The 27,064-nt window shown below is 35.5% G+C and overlaps 1 protein-coding gene across 1 annotated transcript in view; it reads left to right on the top strand.

Moving 5' to 3' along the window:
- Nucleotides 1–7,633: 7,633 nt before the first annotated feature.
- Nucleotides 7,634–27,064, top strand: part of Ipk2 (Inositol phosphate kinase 2) — a 59,631-nt gene continuing 40,200 nt past the window's right edge. Inside the window, exon 1 of the mRNA XM_089098721.1 lies at nucleotides 7,634–7,789. Coding sequence (XP_088954847.1) covers nucleotides 7,672–7,789 — 118 coding nt within the window. The 5' untranslated portion in view covers nucleotides 7,634–7,671. The remainder of the gene's footprint in view (nucleotides 7,790–27,064) is intronic.

Genomic DNA, 27,064 nt, shown 5'->3' on the forward strand with positions numbered 1-27,064 from the left:
GCTAGCAACCTAGTAAGAGACGATTACGCACCATGGTAAAACATGAAATTGGTCATAACTTCTAAAACTGGAATCAGACCAAAAAACGAAGTACACTGTTAGAGCCGCCTTGTCCGAAACCCTTATATAGGAAACTTATAGTCCCTTGGCTTGAACAACCAGGGGAAATATACTGGCTTGAAAATCAAGAAAAGTGGCTGCAACCAATATATTCTGCATCAACCACTTTTTTTTCTTCTTCTTCATCTTCTTTTCCTCAGATAGTGGGGGACTGGAACATCGTAATGCACAAAAACAAGCGGTTGAGATAGGCCTTGCGCGTGGGTATACTCCTCTAGTTGTAGAGTATAATATTTAGTAACTCTTCTCTCTACGACAACAAAAAGGTAGGTCCGAAGATTGGAAATTTTGTTAGATGTGTCGGAGCCAAGTCAACTTTGGGAACTGTTACTGTAGATGATGATTCTCGAGATTTGTAATTTTGCCAATTTTAGTTGATGTGAATGGTATTTCAGTGACACTTGTTGGCACCTTCAGAAAACTGACTGCCGGTCTAAAATGAAACTTATATATCTGGGCAGTGGTTAGAATCAACAAGATGGAAAATTGGTCTTTCCATCGAACGAACTGTGAATCTTTATAAGTCAGTGGATAGCCACCTTTACAGGCAACATGTTGGAACAAAGAGACCTTTTCTTGAAAGCGCGAGCATAAATATGCAAAAACTACCGGTGTCATTGCCATTAGAATTCATCCTCATTATGTTTAATTTTATTTCCACATAGTAGTAGATTATGGCGTCCCTCAGGGATCTGTTCTTGGTCCAGTTTTATTTCTGATTTATGTTAATGATCTGAATTAGGCAGTCAAAAAAAACAGGCCTCTGGCATGATTCAAGCTGTGTCATCCTAATGTTCGCTGATGTTCTAATACTACTTCTAATGAAGATTTTCTCGTTGCTTTTGCTGATGACACCACTTTTGGGACCCTTGAGAAGACGGAATGTGGTATCAAGTCTATCCTTGTGGCAATGTTCGAGAGAGTTTTTTCATGGCTTGATGCTAATTATTTGGCCTGAAATGCTGGTAAGTCACATTTTCTTATTTTTTCTCGAATTGGTATGGCTTTTCCTCAGCTTACACAACTTCAGGTGTCAAAAGGCTTCTTGTGTATACCAGAGGATAGGATGGGGTCTGGTTTCTTGGTATTCTACTTGATGAGAACCTTTCATTTAGAAACCATATAGCCATGATTAGGGTTAAGGTCTCACGGAGTTTCAGTATCATTCGAAAACTTGGACACACATTTCCTGGATCTATTCTGAAGTTTCTTTTTTTCTGCCTTGTTCAATCATATGTTTCTTGCCCCATTGTATGGATGTCTACTTTTCCTTCTACACAGCGGTTACTTTCTGTCATGCATAATAAAGCATGGCGTCTGGTTATGGAAACCAACCGTTCCTCACCAACACCGCTCTTAAATCTACAGTCTATTTACATTCGTTATTGTGCTTCTTTTGTCTTTCATCAGTATCATGGCAATCTTCCAAAATCTCTTCAAAAAACTCCTGTGTTTATTTCTTATTCAACTCCTTATAGCCTTCGTTCTTCATTTAATATCTGCATTCCTCCTACCCCTACTATGCGATCAGAATTCAATCCCCTCATTGCTTGTAAACAGGTCTGGAATTCCCTACCTTCTTCAGTATAGTAATGTAACTCGTTTGGAACTTTTAAAAGGATTCTTAAGGACCATTTAGTTAAGAATCAAACAGAATAGCATTTCGTTTTTATTTACTTACTTTATTAAAAAAAAAAAATTCCTTTTCCTCTGAGGAGTTGATGTCCCCTGAGTGTTTATTTCATGTTGTATGGTTGTCTTCTTTGCGCTTTGACTGCAACGCCTTGGGTATGTTCTTTTTTTAATGTTATTTGTTATTTGGCTATTGTTTTATTCTTTTTGCTGTTGCGTATATAGAGTGTTTTCTTTGTATCCCCCTTGTATCCCGGGCCATGGAGCCTATCGAGGGGAAAAAGGTTATTGCATTTCCACTTTGTATTTATTGGTGAATAAAACTCTGAACTATTAATCAGCATATCAAAAAACCTTGTGACACTTCTATAAGCTGAGATTAAAACTTCCATTATTCCGAACGGAGTAAGATATATCATATACTTTTTTTTTCTTTTTTTTTCATTTTACAACTACCTTACGGAACGCAAGGTTTCGAAGGTTCTATAAGTTCAAATACTATTCTAGAACGAGGCCTATCGCACTGAGACCATATATGATACTAGAAACGATGTCGAGGCTTCGCCTCCTTAAGCTGAAGAAAATGCGACCAACCTTTTTTTCTGAGAGTGAACTGTAACTGAGGCTACTGCAAAGACTCTGCACTTTTTAAGCAATGTATTATCTGAGGAAGATAGAAATCTAGATCAATAGAATTACCTTTCGACTCAGAAAATAGCAAGTGAAACGGAACGTTAACCATCAAAAGGTGTGAATCAAGAAAAAAATCGTATAGGTCAATATTTAAATTATTCCAGAACTTTCTCTTAAAAAAATTATTTACTGATGTTTTGATTTTTGTTGCCGTAATCGGTCAGGAAAATTCAAGGTGAGAATGATCATTACAAAGAAAAATCATCCAAAACAAGTACTGATTGACTCACTAATTGAACTGAGTCGGTGACAACAAAGTCTAAATTAGAAGAGGACCCATAATTATAGAAATAAGTAATATTTTATCTTGAAAAATGAAAAATGCCATTTGAAGCTGATTCAGGAATGGTAATAATTATTTCGATTAATATTAAGTGCCTTTTTTAAGTAACAAAAAGATTGTGTCATAGCAAATTGGTGTTTTCTGCCATTTTGGGCCACAGAACATCAATTTTGATACAAAGAGGGTCAAAATGCCAGAGCTACGCAGGCTACGCAAGATATCAAAGAACTATTTAAAGGCTCAATTAAAAGCTACTGCCTCTTTCTAAGCAGGGGCGGATCCAGGATTTTTTAGGGGGGGGGAGGCGCAAAACACGTTGATCCGATAAAAAAAAAATTTAGGGGGGGCGCAAAATAGGTTGATCCGATAAACTTGCGTTAAAAGCAAGTTTAATTAACGCAAACTTGGGTTAATTAAGTAAATTACAATACTTTAGACTACGCTAGGGGGCGCCCCCTCTGAATCCGCCACTGTTTCTAAGCTTATCTTACGAATTTGTCTTTATAACTCCATTGTAAAATACCATATGACACCTTCCGGGGCTTTGATTTTTTACGTGTCAGTACTCAAAGACATCTCCCCTGGACTCTTTAGTTGCGTTACAAAGTTGCAAAATCTTGTGGGAAAGTTTAAGGAATGTAGGAATAAAATCTATATTTAATTTCTTATTTTGACAAAGAAAGCATATTGATTTCTTTAGCTTCAACGTATTAGTTAAACAAATTTTTGTAACGTATATTGCATATGTATAAGTGTTGAAAACAAGAAAAATTTTATTTAAAAAAATTCTTACCGAAGTAAAGAGCAATTTAAAACTTAAAATAAATTATTGTTCCACAGATTACGCGATATATATCTGCAAAACTTGCTCAAATAAACTAATCTGTGAAATTTTCCAATATCTTTAGAATACAAAAAACTAGTGCTTTACTGAAAACGCGAAACCGTTTCTAAAAAATGGTATGTTATCTTTATCTATCTTTATCCGTGAGTGAACTACAGAAATTAATAAGAACAATTTATAAGTCTCTCAATAGTCTTTCACTAACTATGATATTTATTAGTTTTAGCATGTAATTAATATTCTCTAAGAAACTCAAGCGAACTCAGTTTTCAGTAAAACACTAGTTTTTCGCATTCTAGAGATATTATAGAATATCACGAGTCAGTTTACTTGAGCAAGTTTTATAGATATACATTGCGTAATCTGCGAAGCGATAATTTTTGTTGTTTGAAGTTTCAACTTTGCTCTTTACTTCCATAAGAAAACTTTTTTCTTTTTTTTTAGTTAACAAATGTAAAAGCAGTATCAGGTATATTATTTGAAAATTGAATAGACCTTTAAACTATTTCAATAAATTCGGAAATTCTGTTTTGGAAGAAATAGAGCTCTGACCAACCCCTCCCCCTCCTTTGTGTAGATACGATCTAGAAAAGTGATGTGCACCTCTCCTCAGACCTGTTTGGTATAAAAGTTTTTATTATAAATGAATGGTAAGCAAGCAACCTTTGTCAATAGAAAAGTAAATTAAAAAAAAATAGAAATGCTTGTATAATACAAACGTCAAAAGAATAGGCTTTATATACTGATTTCAAATGTTCTAGTTCTATTAAATATAAATTTGACTTTAAAAAGTTGTTAGCATAGGAAAATGCTGACTATGAAAAGTTAAAAGGCATGCATTGTGCCCATAAAAAAAGAAACAAAGATGTCACTTGAAATAGTGATATTTATTGTCTATATGATATTCTTAGTTATTGGGCTTTGAAAAAAAAAAAAAAAAAAAAAAAAAAAAAAAAAAAAAAACTTTAATAGGTTGATTTTCTGTTGCTAATTTTCTTTGGTCTAGTCATTCTTCTAGTGATTTTTTTTGTGGACCGAGGGCAAACTTATGGAGGTTCCGAGTTGCTTCAAACTGTTAACTCTATCTAACATATTTTGAATTAAGACATCTGACTCAAAGGCTATTAAAGATTGACAAGAAAGGAAACTTGAGGTCATTTCTAAGAAAAAAAAATAACTGAAGCCATGCAGTTTATAAAAGCAGTTTATTTAGTTTACAATAAAAGAATGAAAAAAAAGGTTATATTGAATTTTGTAGAAATTGGGGACAAAACAGAAACAAATTCTCCCAAAGAATATATTCGTGTAAAAATTTGCTTAACCAGCCTATTTGTGTAGATTAACCTAGTCCTAATTTCTTCTAAATCCAGAAAAAGTTTGGAAACAAAATTATCCGCTTACTTTGGGAAAGTTTCAGGCTATATCAAATGAAATGTAGACTTATATTTAAAATCAAAATTTGAACAAACTAAAACTAAGCTTATTGTTAACGTTTTTTAGTTCTAACATCTCTAGGTTTGACATGTTTTTTAAGACATTGTTTCTTTTTTTTATCAAGCATTAATAATTTCCTCTTCTGCTTTTCGTTTGGTCTCAGATAGATAGCCAAAAAGCAAGATTTAGGAAATTTATCATCCCTTATCCGTTAGGCGTGGCCTAGCCCTTTTTATCCGACATGTCTCTCTTACAATCCTTTTAAACTACCAATCCTAATTTATATGTGTTCATTCTTTTCTAACGATAAGGGTGGCTCATTTACGTTGGAAAAGTCCATAGACCATGTCAAATTTGGACAGTGCTCTGACTTCCTAGCCTCGGACTTCCTACTAAACTTCAAAAATAGAGTGAGAAATAAATTTAATCTGGATAAAAAGTATTCCGTCAAAACGTCACAAAATAATTAAATAAGGTCTAGTAATAATGACTATAGTTCAAATCAGCTTACAAACAAAGGAAATGCAAAAATACATGAGCAGTATTAGAGTAAGGAAAAATAAATCATTTCGACAAATAAACATGAATATAATATTAAATACTTTTTTCACTTTCTTTTATGAATTACGGAATGAAGGAAAATATTTCAAGAGATGGAGAATCCTCAAAGATCTATTCACATAAAATAGGGTATCATCCAGTACCTTCACATAAAAATAGCAAATAAAATTCTCAAACACTTGAGATACATAAAAACTTAAGAAGTACAGAGAGACTCATATAATGTCCTTGTATCTATTATAATTTTGTAATAAATTGGTTTTATGAGCTGTTATTTTGTATTTGACACTTTACTCTAGGCTCCCACTAATGCGATTATTCACATACAAACACGATTGTTCGGCCAGATATTTGAATATCACAGCTGTGTGCGATTTAAGTTAAAGTCTGTTCGATTTTCCAAAATATCGTACAAGTTCATGAACCTCAACTTCTCTGATTAATTTTGAGCATAATTACTAGGTTGCAAGCTACCGCTGCAACCCGGAAAAATTGCATTAAATCAATAGGCTGTGTAAGATCAAAATGGATATTGAAAAATTGATTTTGTCAGTTAGAAATGATAGAAAACTATGCTCTAAAGCTGGTATAGACCACAACAATAGATTGCTTGTAATAAAATCAATCAAATAAAGTCTCAGAAAGAGTTGAAGGTAAGATTAGTAGGCCAATTTAGATGGCTATTCCTAATTCGAAAATACAGACCACTTTGTTTCGTTTTGTGTAGTATGGCCTGTAGTCAATTTGTTTCTAACCTAGAACAGAAGTCAAAAAGAAAAAAAAAATAGAATATGCCATTTGATTTCTCACTTACAGCTATTTTTAAATATCATCATTACTTACATTATTGATGCATCCCAGTCCCTTACCCTAAAATGACAATATATATGCCTTGCCGTAGGTTATTTTAAAAAGCTGAATTAATATGACTTTTTTTTCAAAATTGAACGCAAATAAATTGTCTAGCGTAACTTCCTATAATAATTATTGCGTTAACGTGCAAATTTTGTGTCCAATTTTTTAATGCGATATTTCGTCACAAAAAGTCGTATAAGTGGGAACCAAGGGTATGAATGAATTGCAAAATACAACTTCTGTATACTGTTTCTCCTGATGGAACAGTGGTTTAACACATATCTTGTATTACTACTCTCAATAAGAGTTCTATCGAAAACCCAACATGAATTGAACTTTCCGTTTGCAGAATTGTTGAGCTTTTAGTCTTCCTAGTGTTTAGCACTAACGGTGTATTCTGCCTACGCATAAAATACGTATGGAGATCATTCGTTACAACATCAATTTATATCTATAGTTGCCTAATATCTTTGGCTTAACAAACAGCTCGCAAAAAAATAATCCATATATTAAAGTTAATCTTATCCTTCTGAATGAAATCAAATAAACAAATAAAGTTACAGTTTAGAGAAGTGTATGGCGGCTTTTATGAAACATAAATCTTAATATGTTACAAATCACTTTAAAAATCTTTTGGAAACTAAAATGGCCATCAAAAATTGTTTAGTGTTGTGTAGATTTCATCGCAGGCAATGTATTATTTATTGCAGTGGCTTTGAAACTAAAAATGGACCAAAAAAGTATTGATAAGCTACAGTATGAAATTCTGAACATTATGTTTCTAATGACAACTGTCTTATATTCTTTTAGCAACGCGTTTATAATACTTTTTCTATGAAGCAGTTGCTTAACTTTGTGGTTAACAAAGCTTTAAAGTGTATCAGTTTACTTGGTCATATGAACATCTCTATTGCAGATTTTTTTTTCACTATGATCGAAAATGAGCAGAATTGCAAATTGCTATTTACGACAAAATTGGCGTAAACTTAAAAAGAAAAAGGGGACATCTATCTTCGTGTGCTATTGGATGAGGAAATTTCACTTAAGGATTCAAAATACTTTGTCAAAAATCCACACCATGATTCTTATAATTTATAATTTGACACATTGAAAGGAGAATAGAAAGAGAAACATAGTTCACTAGGCCACCTATGTACTCTATGAAAATTGATCAGATAGCATCTCTGTCAGTAATCGTAAATTCAAAATTTGGAAAAATGATTAATGTTTTAAAATTCAAGATCGTATTATGTCGGTGATTAGGAATGGCTCCAGGCATGATAGTATATCAGAATATCTTCCAGAAACACTTGAATACTTGAATCACCAAATTGCAGGACATTCACATGCTGGAATAGGCCAACTTGGTTTGTATCTCAACTAGGCTCAAGTTCTAGGTAGCCTAGACATAATGGGCTAGACCTAATAAATAAGGTTAAAAGGCCTTTTTTGTTCTTAAAATAATAAGAGGCTATGGTAAAAGTTGATCTGGTAGTAGCCTAGAATTGGGGTTGTTGAGAAGGAAGCATGTTAAGAAAATAATTTTTACTTCATAATATGCAGAATAATTGTAGTTAGCAGATCTTGACTGCAATCCCACTATAGCTTGCCTTCAATACTTGCCTCCTAATGTGCAAATATATAGCCCAGCTTATATACTTCCCATGTGTTTTCTTTTTCTTGATTTTGTCAGCATTGAATCAAATTATTGGTAGACATTACCTTACCTTAAATCACACTTGGCAGAGATAAGGATGAATCATGTAGATACCAATTGTAATATCCTGCATGATTGCTGTGCTTATGCTTCTTGTACTTGTATATGTTTACAGTGGCTTATCATGTTTTTGTTGTTATTATGCTTGCAGTTGCTTATTATGCTTTTTGTTCTGGATGCCTAGGTTTAATCAGATAATAATCTGGTAGAACACTACATGGTGTCAGAAGATGGGAACAAAGCCACCAAGTATTGATTGGGATTGATTCAGCTTTCCTCAGTGATGAATAGAAACACTTTGAACAACATGTAAAACTCATGTTTCTGGGACCCCTGTCTGGAAAGACACAGGAAAGCAAGTGTGCCTACCTTTTCATCTGGGCAGGAGAAAAAGGGCACCAGATTTTCAACACTTTTGTCACTCACTGCTGAAGAAACAAACAACATAGACACTTACCTGCAGAAATTCCATGAATATGCTGCACCCATCACCAACAGTGTGTTTGCCCAATACACATTCCAAAGCACGACCAATTTGAAAGAGAGAGCATTAAGAAGTACATCACAAAACCAAAAATCCTGGTAAAAGCTTGAAACCAAAAAGCCTGGTAAAGCAAAAAAAGGTAAAAGCAACTATACTAGTGCTGATGAAATGGTTTGAGACAAAATAGTCTTTGGTATCAAAGACCCAAAGATGAAAAAAAGACTTCTTCTGGAAGGTGACAAACTTTGGTAATAGCTGTTAATAAATGCTGTTCCTACTAAACAACTAAGGCATAGCTAAGAACATTTGAAGAACAAGGACCACATCAAGTAAAAACAAGATTGATACTACTAAGAAGTAAAAAAATCCAGTAAGGAATTACAAAGATGCACCTGAATCATCTAGAAAAACTAAGGAGTGCAATTTCTGTGGAGATAGGGCAAAGCCTGCACAAAGTGCAAAAAGCTAAATCACTTTGCAAAAGCCACAAATCCATTAATGCTGTTACTGGATACAAGGAGAGCCCAACTGACAACAGTGATGAAGATAATAAACGTCTTTCTATATGTCATAGAAAAAAAACCCAATAAAGACAAGGATAAGTCTCTTATTACACTGGAAGGGAACCACTCCCTACCTGTGAAATTCAAAGTTGACACAGGAGCACAAGAGAACATTTTACCTGCCAAGTATTTTGATGCCTTACCACATCTGCCACCACTGAAACAAAGTACTCAGAAACTCACTAGCTATTGTGGATCCAAAATTTCTGTCAGTGGTATATGCCAGCTGAGCTACAAGCACAATTCAAGCAAAGCTGAAACTTTGCCTTTCTTTAACATTGAAACTGACTCAGTGCAAATTCTTGAATTCCAGTCAAGCATTGATCTTAACATAGTGAAACTTGTCCTGAATGTCAGTAAAGTTGAGGAAAATACTTGCAACAACATGAATGTATTTGACAGGACAAAAGTGGATGATATAATCAGCAACTACAAAGACATTTTCCAAAGAATAGGAAAGCTAGATGGAGAGTGCCATTTGCAGCTGAAGCACAATGCAGTCCCTACAGCACACCCAACAAAAAGAATCCCACCATCACTTCAAGGAAAGCTAGAAGCAGAACTTAATTGCATGACAGAACATGATATAATTGAAAAAATCTCCAAACCAACTTCAATGGTTGCTGTAGAATTCAATGGTTACTGTAGAAAAAAAGGATGGCAGTCTACAAATTTGTATTGATCCTGTTATGAATCTACAGATCTAAGCACATTCAATGCCATCTTTGACAGATACTGTTTCAAATGGATGCCATTTGGCATCCATTTGAAGGGTTTGCCAAAGCACAGGATGGCTGACCCCCATTGCACTTCCTGGCTGAAGGGTCATGAAACAGAGATCAGCACTGCCGGTTTGGACCTTAAGGGTCTAGTGCTGTCATACTTACTTTTTTTTACTTACATTTGGCATCTTATCTGCCCAGATTAAATTCCAAAGAAGAAATAAAAAGGCTTTTGAGGGACTAGATGGTTTTGCTGTAATCAGTGATGATCCTGTAGTTTATGGGTCAACCTTAGAGGAACATAATAAGCAATTGACAGCTATACTTGAGAGAGCCAGAAAAAAGGCATCAGATTCAACAAAGGGAAATGTCACTTTAGTGTGACAAATCTGACCTACTTTGGACATGTTATTAGTAAACAAGGAATGCAGCCAGATCCTGATAAACTTGAAGCCATCAACAATGTGCCTACACCATCAAACCAAGAAGAACTTCCAACCCTGTTGGGAATGTAAAACTACCTTGCAAAATAGATGTCAAACCTATCAACACAGAACAAAATCCTACACAAACCTCAGTAAATCCACAAAATTTACGTGGGCAAAGGAACACAAAAAAAGCATTGAAAAATATCAAAGATTCAACAGTCTCAAATTTAGCATATTTTGACCACTCATGCAAGTCAATTGATCTCCCCTTGAATGCTTCTTCACATGGTCTGGTCAGATGGTAATGTCATTGCATATGCATCATGCTCTCTCAGCAAAGTTGAACAGAAATACCCACATGGTGCCCCTCCACATCACCTCCTCCAGATATTTACATCTTTTATTAGCCCAATTCTGGAATATGCAGCTCCTGTATTGCATTTTGGACTGATGGCCGAGCAAAGTGCCAGGCTTGAAAGAGAAGAGCTCTTATGATAGTTTTGAAGCAGGCAGAAATGTTGTATAAAGAGCTGCTGACAAAGTTTAAAATGCAAACTCTGAAAAAAAGAAGAGAAAAACACTGCATGAATTGTAGAAGAAATTCCACAAAACCCCTTTCCCCCTCAATCCACAACAAAACGATTCCCGCGCAGGGTTGCAGTGCCTGTTGAGAAACTTCAGCTGGTATGCTGTGCCCATCAGTGGTTAGCAAAAAGTTTTATGCCTAGTTTTGTAAAAATGTATAATGAAAATAAGGAGGATTGATTAGTGTTTTTTATGTATTTGCTTCTTAATATGATTATACCAAAGAAATTTGGCAGTGCCATGAAAATTTTGGTGAAAATAAAAGTTTATCTTTCTGTATTTGGTTCCAAGCACTTCCACCACTTCATGTGTAGCAGACATGTAAAAATAACAACAGACCACAATCCACTTGAGATTATCCTCCAAAATCCACTTCAAAAAGCCCCTGCCAGAGCCCAGCAAATGTTCCATGTTCAAACCAATGTTCTGGAGTTCATCTACAGACCAGGGACAGATATTGCAGTTGTAGACGTGCTATCAAAGCTGCACCTCCCTGATGTTGACAAGAAGCTCCATAGAGAAATCAAAGTGTATGCTCACCAGATTGCATGTGTTTTTCCTGTTAGTGATTCAAGACTCAAGAAAATACGACTCCACACCATGAAAGATGAACAAGGAAGCCATCCAAGGCAGGTGGCCCAGTGCTAGAAAGCAATGTACTACAAATCTTCTTGCATACTGGAACCTTCAGCACGAATTATCAACATGAATGGCATCCTTATTCAATGGTGACAGAATCATTATTCCCCTGAAGATGCAAGCCAACATCCTCAAGCAGCTCCATATCTCCCACCTTGGTATGGAAAAGACGAAGCAATGCGCCAAGATGCTTGTTTACTGGCCGAAGATGAACACTAACATTGAAGCACTAATCACAAACTGCCCAGCCTGCCAGAAACACAGCCACAACAATCAGAAAGAGCCTCTTATAAACTCACAGATTCCATTAGCGCCATGGCAGCAGGTAGCCTGAGACATTTTTGATTGGAATAAAGGAAAATACCTCATAACAGCAGACTACCACAGCCGTTTTTGAAGTCATTAGGCTGAGGAACTTAACATCCAAGGAAGTCATCAGCAAACTCAAAACACATTTTGCCCAACATGGCACTCCTCATACCATCATATCAGACAATGGAACACAATAGGCATCCTCAGAGTGTAAACAATATCTAGAGGACTGGGTATAAAACACAAGATGTCCAACCCTATCTACCCTCAGTCCAATGGATTGGTAGAAAAGGCTGTTCATGCATGCAAGATCATCTTCACCATGGCAAATGAAGGTGGAGATGACCCATACCTGGGTCTCCTAGAATAGACCCATAGACAGCTATGCCAATCCTGTGCAGGTACTGATGAGCTGCTAATTACACTCCACCTTACCATGCACAGAAAAAAACCTGTGGAAACAGGTTGTTCCTACAAACAAATACCTGCTGAAGAGGAAAGAGGCAGAATCAAGACAGAAATTGCAATATGACAAAGATGCCAAGTCTTAGCCCACACTCCACTCAGGTGACACTGTGGCTTAACAGAAACAAACAGATAGTCAGTGGAGTACTGCCAGCAGCTCACCCCAGATCACTCCATATTGCAACCAAAACTGGAACCCTCCAACAGGGGAATTGGAAGTAGATATCAAATGCCTTGCCATTGCCCCCTGTACAAAGCAGACAGTATAGTGGGTGGGATACTGCCACTCCATCAGTGAACAATCCAACATCTGACTTACCTCATACAGATGAGACACTGCCTACTGCAACATCCAACATCAACTCACCCAACAGAATAACCCTGCCTCATACCACCAATAGTCCAAACCCAATCAAAGATAGCACACCAGCAGAGGCAAGAGTGACCTGAATTAGATACAGAAGGCAAATTAAGCCACCAATCAAATTAAACCCAATCAAAGATAGCACACCAGCAGAGGCATCAGTGACCTGAATTAGATACAGAAGGCAAATTAAGCCACCAATCAAAGTAAACCCAATCAAAGATAGCACACCAGCAGAGGCATCAGTGACCTGAATTAGATACAGAAGGCAATTTAAGCCACCAATCAAACTAAACTTATAACCTTACCCAACTCTCAAAAGAAGAAAAGCGGAAGTATGTATATAGTGTATATATTGCCTGGTGAGGAGTGAGCCACGCGCCTTCTCCCAGACATGTTTGCTAGCAGTACCACATGCTTAGCTCCTTATTGTTCTTGTCTGTGTTGTAGAGGTCCAGGAGAAGCAAGCTTAGAGCCTTCTCTTGTGGATGTTAGTAACAGTACCTACAGTTCATCCTCCACTGGCTGTAAGCAATGTTAATCTTCTATATAGAAGAAGGAGGAAATAATATCATGCTTTTGTTGTTATTATGCTTGCAGTTGCTTATTATGCTTTTTGTTCTAGATGCCTTGGTTTATTAAACTAATGATCTGGTAGAACACTACACCAATCAATGATGATGGTACCTCAGCTTGTTGGGTGTATCCCAAACTGTCTGCCATGTGTGCTGCACCAATCTCTGTAAACAGCCAACTTAAAGGCTTCAGTGCTATGGGGACATGACTGTATTCTGGATAAGGGAGTTCCATAGGCCAGCCAGACAGTTGGAGAAAATTTTGTTTTTCATACTATTATTAGCTTGTGTTTGGTAAAATTTCGTGGGATGCTCTCTTGTTCTTGAAAAAAAAGGCTATCTGGAATAGGTATTGGAGCATGGTTGCAGATCAATTTATATGACATTGACAACCCTGTGCCTATGCTGGTATATGAGAGATGTCATTTTCAGCCTTTGGATTGTGGTAGAATATGGCAAGTTTTGGAAAGCCCTTATGCATTTTGTTACTTGCTGCTGCACATGTTCCAGAATTGATTGATCTAGCTTCTTAACTGGAGTTGCAATGGACATGACAAATTCTAATTTACATCAGATCAGGCCCATTAGGAGCTTAGTAATCACTGCTGGGTATCTATTACAGAACATTCTCTTTATTATACCAAAAGTTTGGTTGGCTTTGGCTACAACACACTGCATGTGTAAATTGAATTTGAGCTTGTCATTAACCAAGACTCCCAGATCTTCTTTGCAGGAAATGGCTGTTTAGAACCATCATTGGAGTCTATAAAGCATTAGCTCCAAAGTGTATGATGTTACATTTCTAGATATCAAATTCCAGTTGCCAGGTTTTTGCCCAAATTGAGAGTGCATCAAGATCTGCTTGGAGGTCTTTGGTACTTTTAGGGATCATAAATTGAACCAATTATTTTGAAACCGTCCACATATATGCAAATTTTATTCTTTATGATTAAAGATACATCAAAACCATGCTTTGGGGATCCCCACTTTCTACATCCACCAGTTCATAGAGGAAAATCGATCTGTTATTCTCAAATGATTTTACCACTTGCATCCTGTTGGTGAGAAATTGCATTGTCCAATTTACAACTTCATTGCGGAGGCTTATTGTATGGAGTTCACAATTAAGTCTCCTCTGGCATACTTTATTGAACATTTTTGATAAATCTAATAATGCCATATTAACAAGAGATCTCATGTCTGTAAGTTTTGTGGCATGTTCTTAAGCATCAATGAGGTATGTATCAATTGATTGACTAGGACAGAAGCCATGTTGGCTAGGTGATTGTAGCTTGTTGACCCTTAGGTGTCCTACAATGGCTGAGTTCACTATGCCTTCAAAAATTTTCCCCACTCCTGAAGTGAGAATAATTGGTCAATAGTTGCTGACTTCATCTCTGATACTTCTTTTTTGAAGAGGTGTAGTGTAAGCATCATTTTGATCTTGTGGGATAGGTTTTGTATTTAGGAATTTTTGGAACAGTAGGGTGAGAGATGAGATTATACTGTATATTCCTCTTTTAAAAACCAGGAGGGTACTCCATCTGGCCCTGTTGATTTGTTAGGATTAATCTTCTTTAGTCAAGTCTATACATATAATCTGGTAATAGTAATGGGCAGCATACTTATTAGAATTTAATACTGCGGTGGCTCTGGAAGTGGAGCATTATCTGCAACTGTGAATACTGAGATGAACAGCTTATTTAGTGCATTAACTTTCTCCCTTGGGAAATAAGACTCTTTTGCATCTATATCCTCAGTGGAAGACCAATCACATTGGGTCAGTTCCTGACAAATTAGACTGTAATAAGTGTATCCAGTATTTTGTAAATTCTAGTCTTTGGGGAAACAGTCTGAAACTACAAACTATTGCAATATGGTCACTAACTCCATATGGTGGTAGGAGGTCAAGGCTTTTTATAAACTCTTGGTCTTAAGTGATGCATGGGGAGTATATAATATGGGCTATATATTTTTGCAATTGGGGGGGGGGAGAGTTAGATTATAGTGGAATTGCAGTCAGACTGTGCTAATTCTAATTATTCTGCATACTATGAAGTAAATATTGTTTTATTAATATATTTTCTTATCAACAGCCCCAATTTTAGGCTTATACTGTTGATTCTCTAAAATTGTTTCTCTTTTGAAGGATGAACTATAATAGCAAAAGAGTAGTACTATCTGATTCGCTATTCAACATTCTTGCCAAATATAATGGTTATTGCCATGACAGTTGTATCCTAGCACCTCTCTCCCTGTATTCATGCCATAAATAGATACAACAAGTTAATGGTTTATTTGGCTTACATTACTTATTGTACTGATTTCTCACCAGCAGTTGGCTTACCAATTTAAAAAACTTGCCATGTAAATTATACCAATTTGGAAAGGAAACAGTCATTTTGTTGTTCCAGGGGAGTACATTGTAAAAAAAACCATTAAATATTTACATATTGACATAATTTAGCTGGGAAGAAAGTGACTACATCATTTGATATCTTTTTTCATGATGTTATCAAATTAAATGGTTGTATTTAGGGAAAATACACTTTGAGCCTTTAATAGGGCTCCAAAAGGTGACTTATTACCTTGTCTATAGTTTTTAGACTGTTATGTAAATGAAAAAAAAAACAGTCAAAACCTAATTATTTATAAAAATTAGCAACAAAGAAAGAAAAAAAAAGAGAAAAGGGTGTATCAGTGTAACCCATGCAAAAATGGGATTTTTGTTCATTTCTTATGTCTTTGTTCTTCATGATAAGGGCTATGAGTTTCCTATTTAGGGTATTCAAAAATGGTTATTCTAATGATTTACTTTTGGTTTTGCTGTGATGCCTGTTTTGAGGGGTTTCAGGCGTTTTAAAAAAAATCCTGAAAAATGTGTTTTCAAAATAACATTTTAGTACTAAGACTACTGAAAATAATAATTACCATTCCTGAATCAGCTGCAAATGGTAATTTTTTTTCTCGCTGGACAATTTTTAAGAAACAAATTTTTAAACTTATGTTTACAATGGCCTGTTTTGAGCCACTTTAAGGACTCAAAACAGAATTTGCCTCCTAACTTTCTTCAATCAGCTTACTGATTTAGATACAGTCAGTCAGTAGGGTACCCAAAACAACCCATAGGTAATTTATCTGGAAAACATCTAGCAAATCCTCCTCTTTTTTTGGAGCACCTAAGCTTCAGAACTATACTTGACCATTGTCATTGTTGTGGCTTCTAATATTATAATTTTGGTTTGTAGAATTATCTTCCTATTCTTTGTAAATTTTTTCAACTGTAAAAAAAACACCCTGGGCCTTGACTATTCTACTTTATATCTATGTAAGTGTGTAGCGATAAAAAATTTAGATTGGCCTTAACTATGGTAATAATTGTGGTCATAAAGATTGACCGCGTCAAATGTAATTTTATGCTTTAAAGTTGTGAACTTACACCGTATAAGTTCTCCGATTGCGCCACGTCTAGCGCTAAAGACAGCGCCATATGAAATATTATGACTTAAAGCGGTGTACTGATCGTGTAACTCGCGGAAACCGATAAAATAAAAAATTTAATTGTATAAATGTATCCTGCTTTCCTTGGGTTATCTCAAAATGAATTACCTGTTATAGTATGTAGAAATCAGATCCCTGGGAGCGCTACCTTGGAAGTATGCGAACTAATTATCTGTCGTGCGACTAGATAAAGACATATAAAATAAAATAAACACAAATAGAAAGGCAATAGATTTATTGTGACTTACATTTTAGGTGTACAACAATGCTCACTTCAATTGACCACAAATAGGAGCAGAGATAATAATAATGACTGAATTGCAATGCCTGAACACCGAAATAATTCTGCTCTTAATCATCTTCCAAAAAGCACTGTTACCACACAATCCAACATAGTTTTTTGTCCTGCGCTCTAAGAGCTGACTCACAGTTGGCCCAAGTCTTGAGGCGGGCCAAACTCCTCGTCCAATAATTTGTTTTAAATATTTCTGATGATTCAAACGTTCACACCGCTCTTATAATTTAAACTTCCTGAGAAACATTATATATATCATTTTTCTTATTAGCAAAGATCTTAGCGAAATTCAAAACCGTCTAGCGTCATTGTTTGACTGAAGCTAAAATGCAATTTCTCTTTTTGCTGATTAAGAATTTAGACTCTTGGGAACGGTATTTGAACTCAATTAGAGAACGTTTAATTTCTGTCGGAATTATCTTTAGAAAAAGGAATTTTATTTTTTGTATTTTAAATATATTACATTTTACTCACGGTACATATTACCCTTCCCAATATTTAATGACGTCCCGTCATTAGGATTTGCTTGCGTTTGGGCTTTTAAAATGTTTGCTATTTACTAACTATCTATTCGGAATAATTTTGATTTAAATTGTATTATTTCATATTTTTATTTGGGCTTAATCAGGAGTGCTAAAAGTTATCTCTATTACTTTTCTTTTTTTATTCTACATCCGTATCTAAATTTCATCTACCGGACTAAGATTCATGGTTCTAGCCTAGCTACTATACTAAAGATTTTTTTTTTACATCTAACACTGATTACTTTTACATTTCCAACAAGGTTGGGGCTATTCTACCTTTACATAAGATTTTTTTGAGAATTCACCTTTCACAAGTTTTTTTATATTTTATTTTGCTGACTATAGGGTACACTGCTTCCTATCTACGCTACATTAAATGAATAGCTCGACAACGCTACACATAACTCTATCTGAACATCTAACACTACATATAAGAACGATTTAAAACACACAATATTGGGTTTACCACGTTCACTGGTAACATTAAAACCCTCTCACTGGGGATGTTTGCTACGCAACGTTAATGATAGGATATTGGAATTTTTGAGTTATCGAAGTTATTAAGATGTAACGTATATAAATTCACACCTATTTCATCACCTTCGAGTCTCTTTAGCGTACTCAATCCTTCTGTTGTAAATTATGGCCCTTCACTCCTTTCGTCTTGGCAAAATTTTTAAAGTACCTACAATATAGTTTCTTCATGGAACAGTTCGAGCATGATTTTGTTCACACGACAAGCTTTCTCCAATTGTCAAAAGGGAAATGATACTTCCAATTACAGGTGTGGGAATATGCTATCAGAGTTCATTCTCACCTGCTTTTTTTATAGTTCATAAGGTACTTTGTCTTTAAGGGGTTGAACACTGGAACCGTTGGGACTAGGAACTCAATCTATTATCAAAAACGCCAAGATTGGGTTGATTTTCTTCTCAGAATATCGTTCTTGGGTACTTAAAATCGTTCTTGGGTATACCTGGGAGTTTAATTTTTTGTATATTTTAAAGCACATAGAGAATGTAATTCTCGTATAAAATTGTTCATTCGTGCACTTAGAGATTATAGTACTCTTATAAAATTGTTTGTGTCTGGCTTGCGTCTATTAACTTTGCGGTGATTCCTTGGTTAGTCACATGGGAAATGATTGTTTGGATCTGGAATTGTTTAACATCAAACATGAGTAACTCCTTAAACACATTTTCTTTAACTTTTGGGAGCAGTGAATAATCACTAAGGAGTTAATCTAGGTCTTTCTAATTTAATATTCAGTTTCAAAGTTCATTTGCCATAAATTGTCTCTTAAAATTGATGTAATAACCGAGATATTGCCTTCTCGCATTTGACAGAGATGACAGAATGGATACCGAGAAATAGTCGAAAGGGATTCGACGCGTGAATCTGCGACGCATAAATGATTTTTGGGGTCATCAAATGTAATATCTATACAGTCGTATGGTACATGGGTCCATAATGATTATCAAGAGTGATATTTATGTACTTATATCTTGTACTGGTCGATGGGGTCCTTAGGATGTAAATGATTGTATAGTTCGATATTGCACTTGATACTTAAACTCAAATAAAGTGTGAACTTACATATGATTTCATTTGTGGTTAATGAGACAGCGATCAAACGTAATTTCAGTTTTTGCAAGCCATCTAGAATGCAAATTACTTGAGTTTATGGTGAGTACTCTTCGTAGGTTGAGGTATGATGAAAATAGATGCTACTAGGCTGTATCTGCACTGGGCAACGCATTGTAATGATCGATTTCCAATATATCAATCCACTCCCTGTAATGAAAATAACGAGGCAGAATCACACGTTCTTTATAACAAATAGTCAGTATATATTATAAACAATACGATTAGGTGCATTTTAGGGTGAAGATTACCCTACAAGACAATAAAAAAAGATACACTGATATTACTACTTAACATTGGTTTTAATAAAACAACATTATTATCATGTTTGTTTCATATACATATAATTCCCATTGGGAAATCTAAAACAGAGATGTCTTCAAATTTGTTTTGAGAAAGGAAACAACGATAAAAGGATTATTTAATTCTTCAATACATATTTAATCTTCCCTTAAATTTAAAAAATCCTTTAAAGATAAGTTACTCTTCATTGTTAAGTTTGAGATCTAATTTTACAACATATTTCCTGCCTGCATTGTTCACGCACGTCCGTGCTGTTTAAGAAACGCATGTTGCAGCGTCATAGCCTCACGGTTTTACATAAACAACACTTACAATGAGGGAACAAGACATAGCAAGGACGAGTGGAGACCTCTATACCCACTCGTTTTGTAATATCTTCTCTTTTTCTTGGCTTAGACGTTCTCATGGGGTTCCGGGATAAACTTCTGCATTTCGGCCATTTCCCCGTGTTCTGCTCTTGGTTTTTGCCTTCTTAGTCTCAGGATTTCTCCATAATTAAAAGTCAATACGGTTCTTATAGTCAGGGAAGTCACAAATACGAAACATACGGTCAGTAGTTTGTTCCACCAGAAATTGGTTGAGAATTATCCGTATCTATTATTCACGTAATTTAATATTTGGTCTTCATTTGTAAATAGGTGAATCTGGGAGTCTAATGCTTTTCTTGTTTTTGTAAGCTTTACTGTCCCTTTATTTTTTTCTATTTTGGACCATATTGAGGTTTTCATTTCCTTATTTTCTATATTGGGAATAGTGTACGACAGGTCGATTACCTTGAAATTGATTATTTTGGGACTTATTATCTTTGTGTTTGTGGTAATTAACGGCGTTCGAACAGTTGACTCTTTAGTTACAAGTTGACATCCTTGTTTTATGGTTATCGTACCCACATCTTGTAACAGTAATTCTGTTTTGTAGCTTGGGTCTATTCTTTCTGTATTATTGTAAAAAGACATAGTTCCAACAGTTTCTCTTGGAACGGAAAATAACCAAAGATCATTTCTAAGGTGTATGAATATTTTTCGCTTAGTACTTCCTAACACCGCTTCTTTCAGCTGGACTGGATACATCGTACTGGAATGGTACGGGTACACTTTTTGTATTAAAGGAAATTATTCGAATTAATTATATGCAATGTGAGTTTTTAATTAGAATTTGTTTTCGGGTACTGATATATGTTGAACGGACGGTATCAGACGGTTTTGATTCATGCGAAGCCATGATATATGTTGAACAAAATTTTTCTATAGCGTTTATTATAATTGTATGATTTTTACTTATGAGCTAAAAGTTTTTAAATTATTATTACATTGTGATGCCTATCCATAAAAAATCTTTTTTTTTGTATTTTTAAGAGTATTTTAATCTGTCCGGTTTCTTAACCGTTCTACCTGACTGTGTCGTTACTTTTTCTTCTGTTTATTGCTGTTTTTTCTTTTTCGGTTCTGTCTGCGAAATAAGATCAAATTTTTTGTATTGTGTTTTCAAAAATTCTTGCCCTTTTAATTTTGTTTCTTTTGCGTGTGCGCTGCTGAAGTCGGTTTTGATTTCCCTAATTCTTTAACTACTATATGGTCTGATTCGCCGTCAGACTCTTCGGAACTGGTTTCCGATGATTCCGCATTAGAACTTTTAGAGTTGGTACTTCACATTTTTGAGGTATCACCTCCCCTTCCTTCTTAAATTTCTACTCCTTTGGAAGTAGAAGGTTTATTCTCTAAGTTCTCGCTTTGAGTTTTCAACTCGGGAGATTTGAAAGATTCTTGAGAGCTCTGAGAGGAATCATAAGTTTTTGCGGGGTTCCTCCACTGCTTAAATGCCATATCTTCAGGGGGGTGGGGGGCATTCTTTGCACTAGTGTTTCCCTCCATGAAGTCCATTGTTTAGGTTTGACCTTGGACACAGTTATATCATGATGTTGTCCTTGCCGGTCATCCTCGGGAGTTTTATTCTTAGCCAATGTACATTGACTCGTTTTTATTGGGAAATTTATTAAATCCATAGCTTCTCGCAAATTTGTTTTAGTTGAGTCTTTGGGAGGAGTTTTCTTTAAAGTAATACCCGGAGTTTCTACAGCTCTGTTCAAATCCTCCTGTAATGAGAAGGGCCTTTCTATTGGTGTTGCAGGGAAACCATATCATCTGGAAATATTTTGGGGGGACAAGGGGTCAAAATTCTATTACGGAAAAATTGATTTTTCGGTGATATCGTATAATCTAATCCTCCTGTGCTCTCCGATGATGAACTTTTTGGCGTTTTTATTCTTACTGGTATTAGGGATTATCTCTTGGGAATAACTAGATTTTTCATAGCTAAAAATTCTTCGAAATTTTCCTCATCACTCTCATCCTCGAAATAGTCTTGCTTGAAATTAAAGGGTTTTAGCTCTGCCAATCTTGATTTAGGGGGCTCATTTTCTGCATCTGACGAATCAGTAGAGGAGGGACGTGATATCCATCTCTGGAAATTTTGCTCTTTTTATTTGGCTAACATGTGCCTTGTAAGTTCTTCCACTATCAGGGTTCTCCATTTTAAAAGTATAATCGTTATCGTACTTTTTGACTATTCTGTACGGTCCAGAATATTTGTTGGAAAGTTTTTTGCCTTCCGTTTTTGCCTCATTCTTTAGGTAGACGCAATCTCCTATCTTGAAATTTATGTTCCCCTTGACTTTGGGTTGGTTTCTTAGTTCTTGGTTTATTTTACATTTTTCCAACTCTTGCCTAACTATCTTATAAGTTTTCCTAATTTCATTTATGAATTCTTGTTTGTAATCCTCCAAGCTATAGCAATATTGCTGGGACTCAATAATCTCGTCATAGGGGATTCTAAAATCACGACCAAATAGTAAATAAAAAGGGTGGTCTTTGGTTGTTTCTGAATGAGCAATACTGATCACGTTAGTTAAATAGGGTAAGAATTGATCCCAATCGTTCCTGTTGTCTTTTGTATAAATGCTTAACACATTCGAAAATATTTTATGCCTATTTTCTATTTTACCATTAGCTCGTGGGTGATTTGGGGATGTCACCAGTTTCTCTATGTTAAGAAAACTCATTAAGTCTTTTGTTACTTTCGAAACAAAATTGCTTCCGTTGTCACTTAAAACCTTATTTGGAATGGCAGATTTTAAAAGTAATTCCGCTAACGCTTTACTTGCGGCGTAAGCGCCTTGACTTTTTAATGCCTTTGCAAAGGTAAATCCAGAAAAGTGATCTATAACTGAAAGAATACAAGTATGGCCTCTGTTGGAAACAGGCAAGCCTCCACTTGTTCCATATAAGTCAAATGAGACAATATCGAAGGGGAATCTCGCTACCGGGACTCTTCCCATTGGAGGATTAGGATAAGCTTTGGGTTTTTTTTCTCAAGTTACACGCTTCGCATGTGGTTACAAATTCCTTGAGTTTTGTTACTCCTGACGGCACGTAAAAATATTGTTTTAATTTATGGAAAGTTTTCGGTACTCCTAAGTGTCCACCTATATCTGAATGAAAATATTCAAATGCAGGTGTTATTAAGTTTTGGGGTAATATAGGTATTATTGATGTTTGGTTTCTATTTGTCTCAGCGGTCACGATTCTACATAGTATTTCTTCATCATGATCATATTAAAAATTATCTATTTCTTTTCTAAGAGTTTTGAATTTATCTGGTAACGCATCATCGTTCACAAAATAATTAATAAGTGCTACACACATTTCGTCCTTTTTTTGCTTTCTTTTTATGTTTTCTAAAGACAGGGGACAATAGTTACCCTTATTTTCCTTTACTGTGTCTTTGTCTTTGTTTTTCTTACATTTATGTTTACTCTTAGCATTGATAGTGTTAACTTCGTTTTCCTCGGCTTCTGACGGAATATTTTCTGGGTATCTAATCAAAAAGTCACAAGCTGCATTTTGTTTACCTTTTAAATATTCAAATTCGTAATCTAGGTCTTGGATTTTCATAATCCATCTGGCTAGAATTCCCGTGGGGTTTTTAAATGTGCGCAGGTACTGCAAGCTTTTATGGTCTGATAAAAGTAGTATAAATAGTATAGTATAAATTTTCTACCAATTAAATAGTGTCTAAATTTGCGAAAGTGGTGGATTATAGATAATAATTCTAAGTTTGTGGTGGAATAACTACTTTTGCCTATTGATAGGGTTCTACTCGAATAGTATATAACTTTTTCTATATTTTTTTGTTTAGACATTTCCTCTAGAGGATTAAGGTTTTCTACCGGGATTATTTGCGAAAGAATAGCGCCAATGCCCTTTGAACTTGCATTGGTTGTGACCACAAATTGTCAGTTTTAAAAATCGGGAAGTGATAATATTGGTTCAGAAGTGAGTACTTTTTTGAAACATTCAAGGGAAGTTTGAGCTTCCTGGGACCAGGTAACATTTTGGGAGTTCCCTTTAGTTAACTCTGTGAGGGGTTTCGCAATTTGGGCATAATTGCGCACGAATTTTCTAAAGTAGCCAGTGAGGCCTAAAATTTCTCTTAAATATTTCATTGCTCTAGGGGGTTTGAGGTTTTCAACACATTTTATTTTGTTGGGGTCTGGGGATATCTCTCCTTGTGTCACTGTTACTCCTAAAAATTTAATTTTAGGTTGAAATAAATTTACTTTTTCAGGCCGCTATTTTAAATTGCCCTGTCTGAATTTCTCGAACACCTTAGCTAATGTTGCTAAGTGTTGTTCAGCGTTTTCTCCCACGGATATGACATCATCAACAAAATGAATGATATTCTTTAGTCCTCTTAATAGATGCAATAATGGTCTACACCGTGCGCTTGAACTTGTTTTAAGTCCGAAAGTCAGTCTTAAATATTTGTAAGAATGATATTCAGCTATAGAAAACGCAGTTTTATGGATATCCTTTTCGGCTGTTTTCGCTGGGTGGTAGCCTTGGGTAAGATCCAAAGAAGTAAAAATTTTGTTTTTGCTTGAAATTGAGTCAAGAATTTCATATATTGTTGGTAAGGGAATTTTATCGCTAACTACTTGTTTGTTAAGGGCTCTATAATCTACTACCAGTCTAAGATCGCCATTCTTTTTTGGTACAAAGATCACTGGTGCACTATACGGACTTATACTTGGACGTATAATTATACTTTTTTCTAATTCATGAATTTTGTTTTTTAACCATTCTTTGTGCTTATACGGCACACGATATGGTTGTTTTTCTACAGGATTACCAGTCGTTAGAATTGAATGTTCATGAAAAGGTATCAGTCCGATGTCATCTTCAGATGTGGAAAATACATCTTTAAAATTCCATAATAATTCGCATAATTTTTTCTTAAGTTGTAAGTCCGTAATATGATCCATATTAAATTTGTTTAAGAATTGCGATTTAGTTAGAGGGTATTTGTTTATTGAGGTTTTGATGCAGTTAACAAGGTTTCTTTTGGAATTCTCCCATCTATTTAAATCATTTTCCGATAAAACTTGGATTTGGACTAAACACGTCCCCTTTTTTATTGTAATTGTGTCATTTTCGTGGTTATTAGTTACCCAAATAAAACCTTCTCCTTTGTCGTAAGATATGATCTGTTCTTCGCATAGCAGATTTTCGGGAACTTCATTTGATGGGGTCGCAAACCATATTTCAGATTTGCTATCCACTGGTTCAATCATATGTGATATTTGAATTCTTTGCATCGTTTTGGGAGGGATTTTTGCGAATCCGTAATATTTCTCTTTATTTTCATTGTCTATTAGATTCATACTGGCGCTATGCTGCGTCATTGTGGCAACTTGTGGTGTGAAGTTGGGTTTTAAAATGTTTTTCCATAATTCTACTATTTTCTTTATTTTGTTTGACCTATACTGTCATATATCTCCTATTTTTATTTTCGCAGATTTAATCCACTTATTATTTAAATTTACTTCACCTCTGCAATGTCTCTCAGAATAATTGAAAAATTTTTTGATTATGCCATGTCCTCCTTGCGAGACATGAGGTTCAAAAGATTGCGACATTATACCGCCAGAAATTTTATTTATTGTTACGTTGTCTTCGTAACCTCTGTTATGATTTCTTAAGGTAGAAATTCCTTCCCCTACCTTAGCCGGGTAGACAAGCCTTTCGTTCGCTACGTCTAATAGTACTCTATTAGAGCTAAAAAAATTTGCGCCGATAATGGCTTCATACGGAAAGTTATCGCATATTATAAAATTCGTCGGAAAGATTCTATTATCCTTTTTACGTTTAGGCGAATTGAACCTCTTGCATCCAATTTATGCCCTGTCACGCTAGTTAAATTGGGATTATTAAAATTTCTTTGTTGTCTAATATGCGGAGGCAACATATCAAATACACATGAGTTTATGATGTTCGCAGTAGCACCAGAGTCAATCAAAGCCTTAAAGTAAATATTTGCCACACAAAAATCATTAAATATAGGTAACTTGTTATTACTATCACTACAGGATGGTACTACTATCAGTTTGGACCTATAAAACATTGTAGGCGCCCTCTGGGTCCAATTTATATTTCTGAGGGGCCTGAAACGTTTCCCTGCGGATTTATTTCATGCGTCGGTGCCTGCAATAGATATTCAGACATATGAGATTCCGTAGGCATATCTAATTGATTTACATCTCTCTGCCTTCGCCATGTATCATTACGGTAACTTGAATGTCTTGCGTCAGTGCCGCTTGCTGGCACTGACTGCCAATGCAGTTGGCTTGCAAAATTTTCATTTCTCGTCGGCCAATTAACTATTTGCCTTCGGCCTGAAAAATTTTCATTTCCTGTCGGCAAATTTTCGTGATTTCTATATACCATTCTCGCATTATATTGGCTTTGGCGAGTATTTGGGTTTTCAAATAGGTAATTGACTTGTCTATTGGGGGGATGATTGTACATGTTTGGATAGTATATGTTGTAAGGTACTGATTGCCGCAATCTTCCCTGGCTATAGCCTAGTGCACCACTGGCGCTAAAATTTGTTCTTCCGAACAAATGGTTGCCATAATTTTGCGTACTACCGACCGCGCCATTTGTAGCGATAAAAAATATAGATTGTGGTAATAATTGTGGTCATAAAGATTGACCGCGTCAAATGTAATTTTATGCTTTAAAGCTGTGAACTTACACCTTATAAGTTCTCCGATTGCGCCACTTCTAGCGCTAAAGACAGCGCCATATGTAATATTATGATTAAAAGCGGTGTACCGATCGCGCCACTCGCAGAAAGCGAGAAAATAAAATATGTAATTATATAAATGTAACCTCCTTTCCTTGGGTTATCTCAAAATCAGTTACCTGTTATAATATGTAAAAATCAGATCCCTGGGAGCGCTACCTTGGAGGTATGTGAACTATTTACCCGTCGTGCGACTAGATACAGACATATAAATTGAGATGCACACAAATAGAAAGGCAATAGATTTATTGTGACTTACATTTTAGGTGTACAGCAATGCTCACTTCAATTTACGACAAATAGGAGCAGAGATAATAATAATGACTGAATTGCAATGCCTGAACGCCGAAATAATTCTGCATTTAATCTTCTTCCAAA

This window comes from Artemia sp. Qi Xiang Cuo, chromosome 13 (assembly GCF_049724085.1).
Source record: "Artemia sp. Qi Xiang Cuo chromosome 13, ASM4972408v1, whole genome shotgun sequence".
Taxonomy (NCBI): Eukaryota; Metazoa; Arthropoda; class Branchiopoda; order Anostraca; family Artemiidae; genus Artemia; species Artemia sp. Qi Xiang Cuo.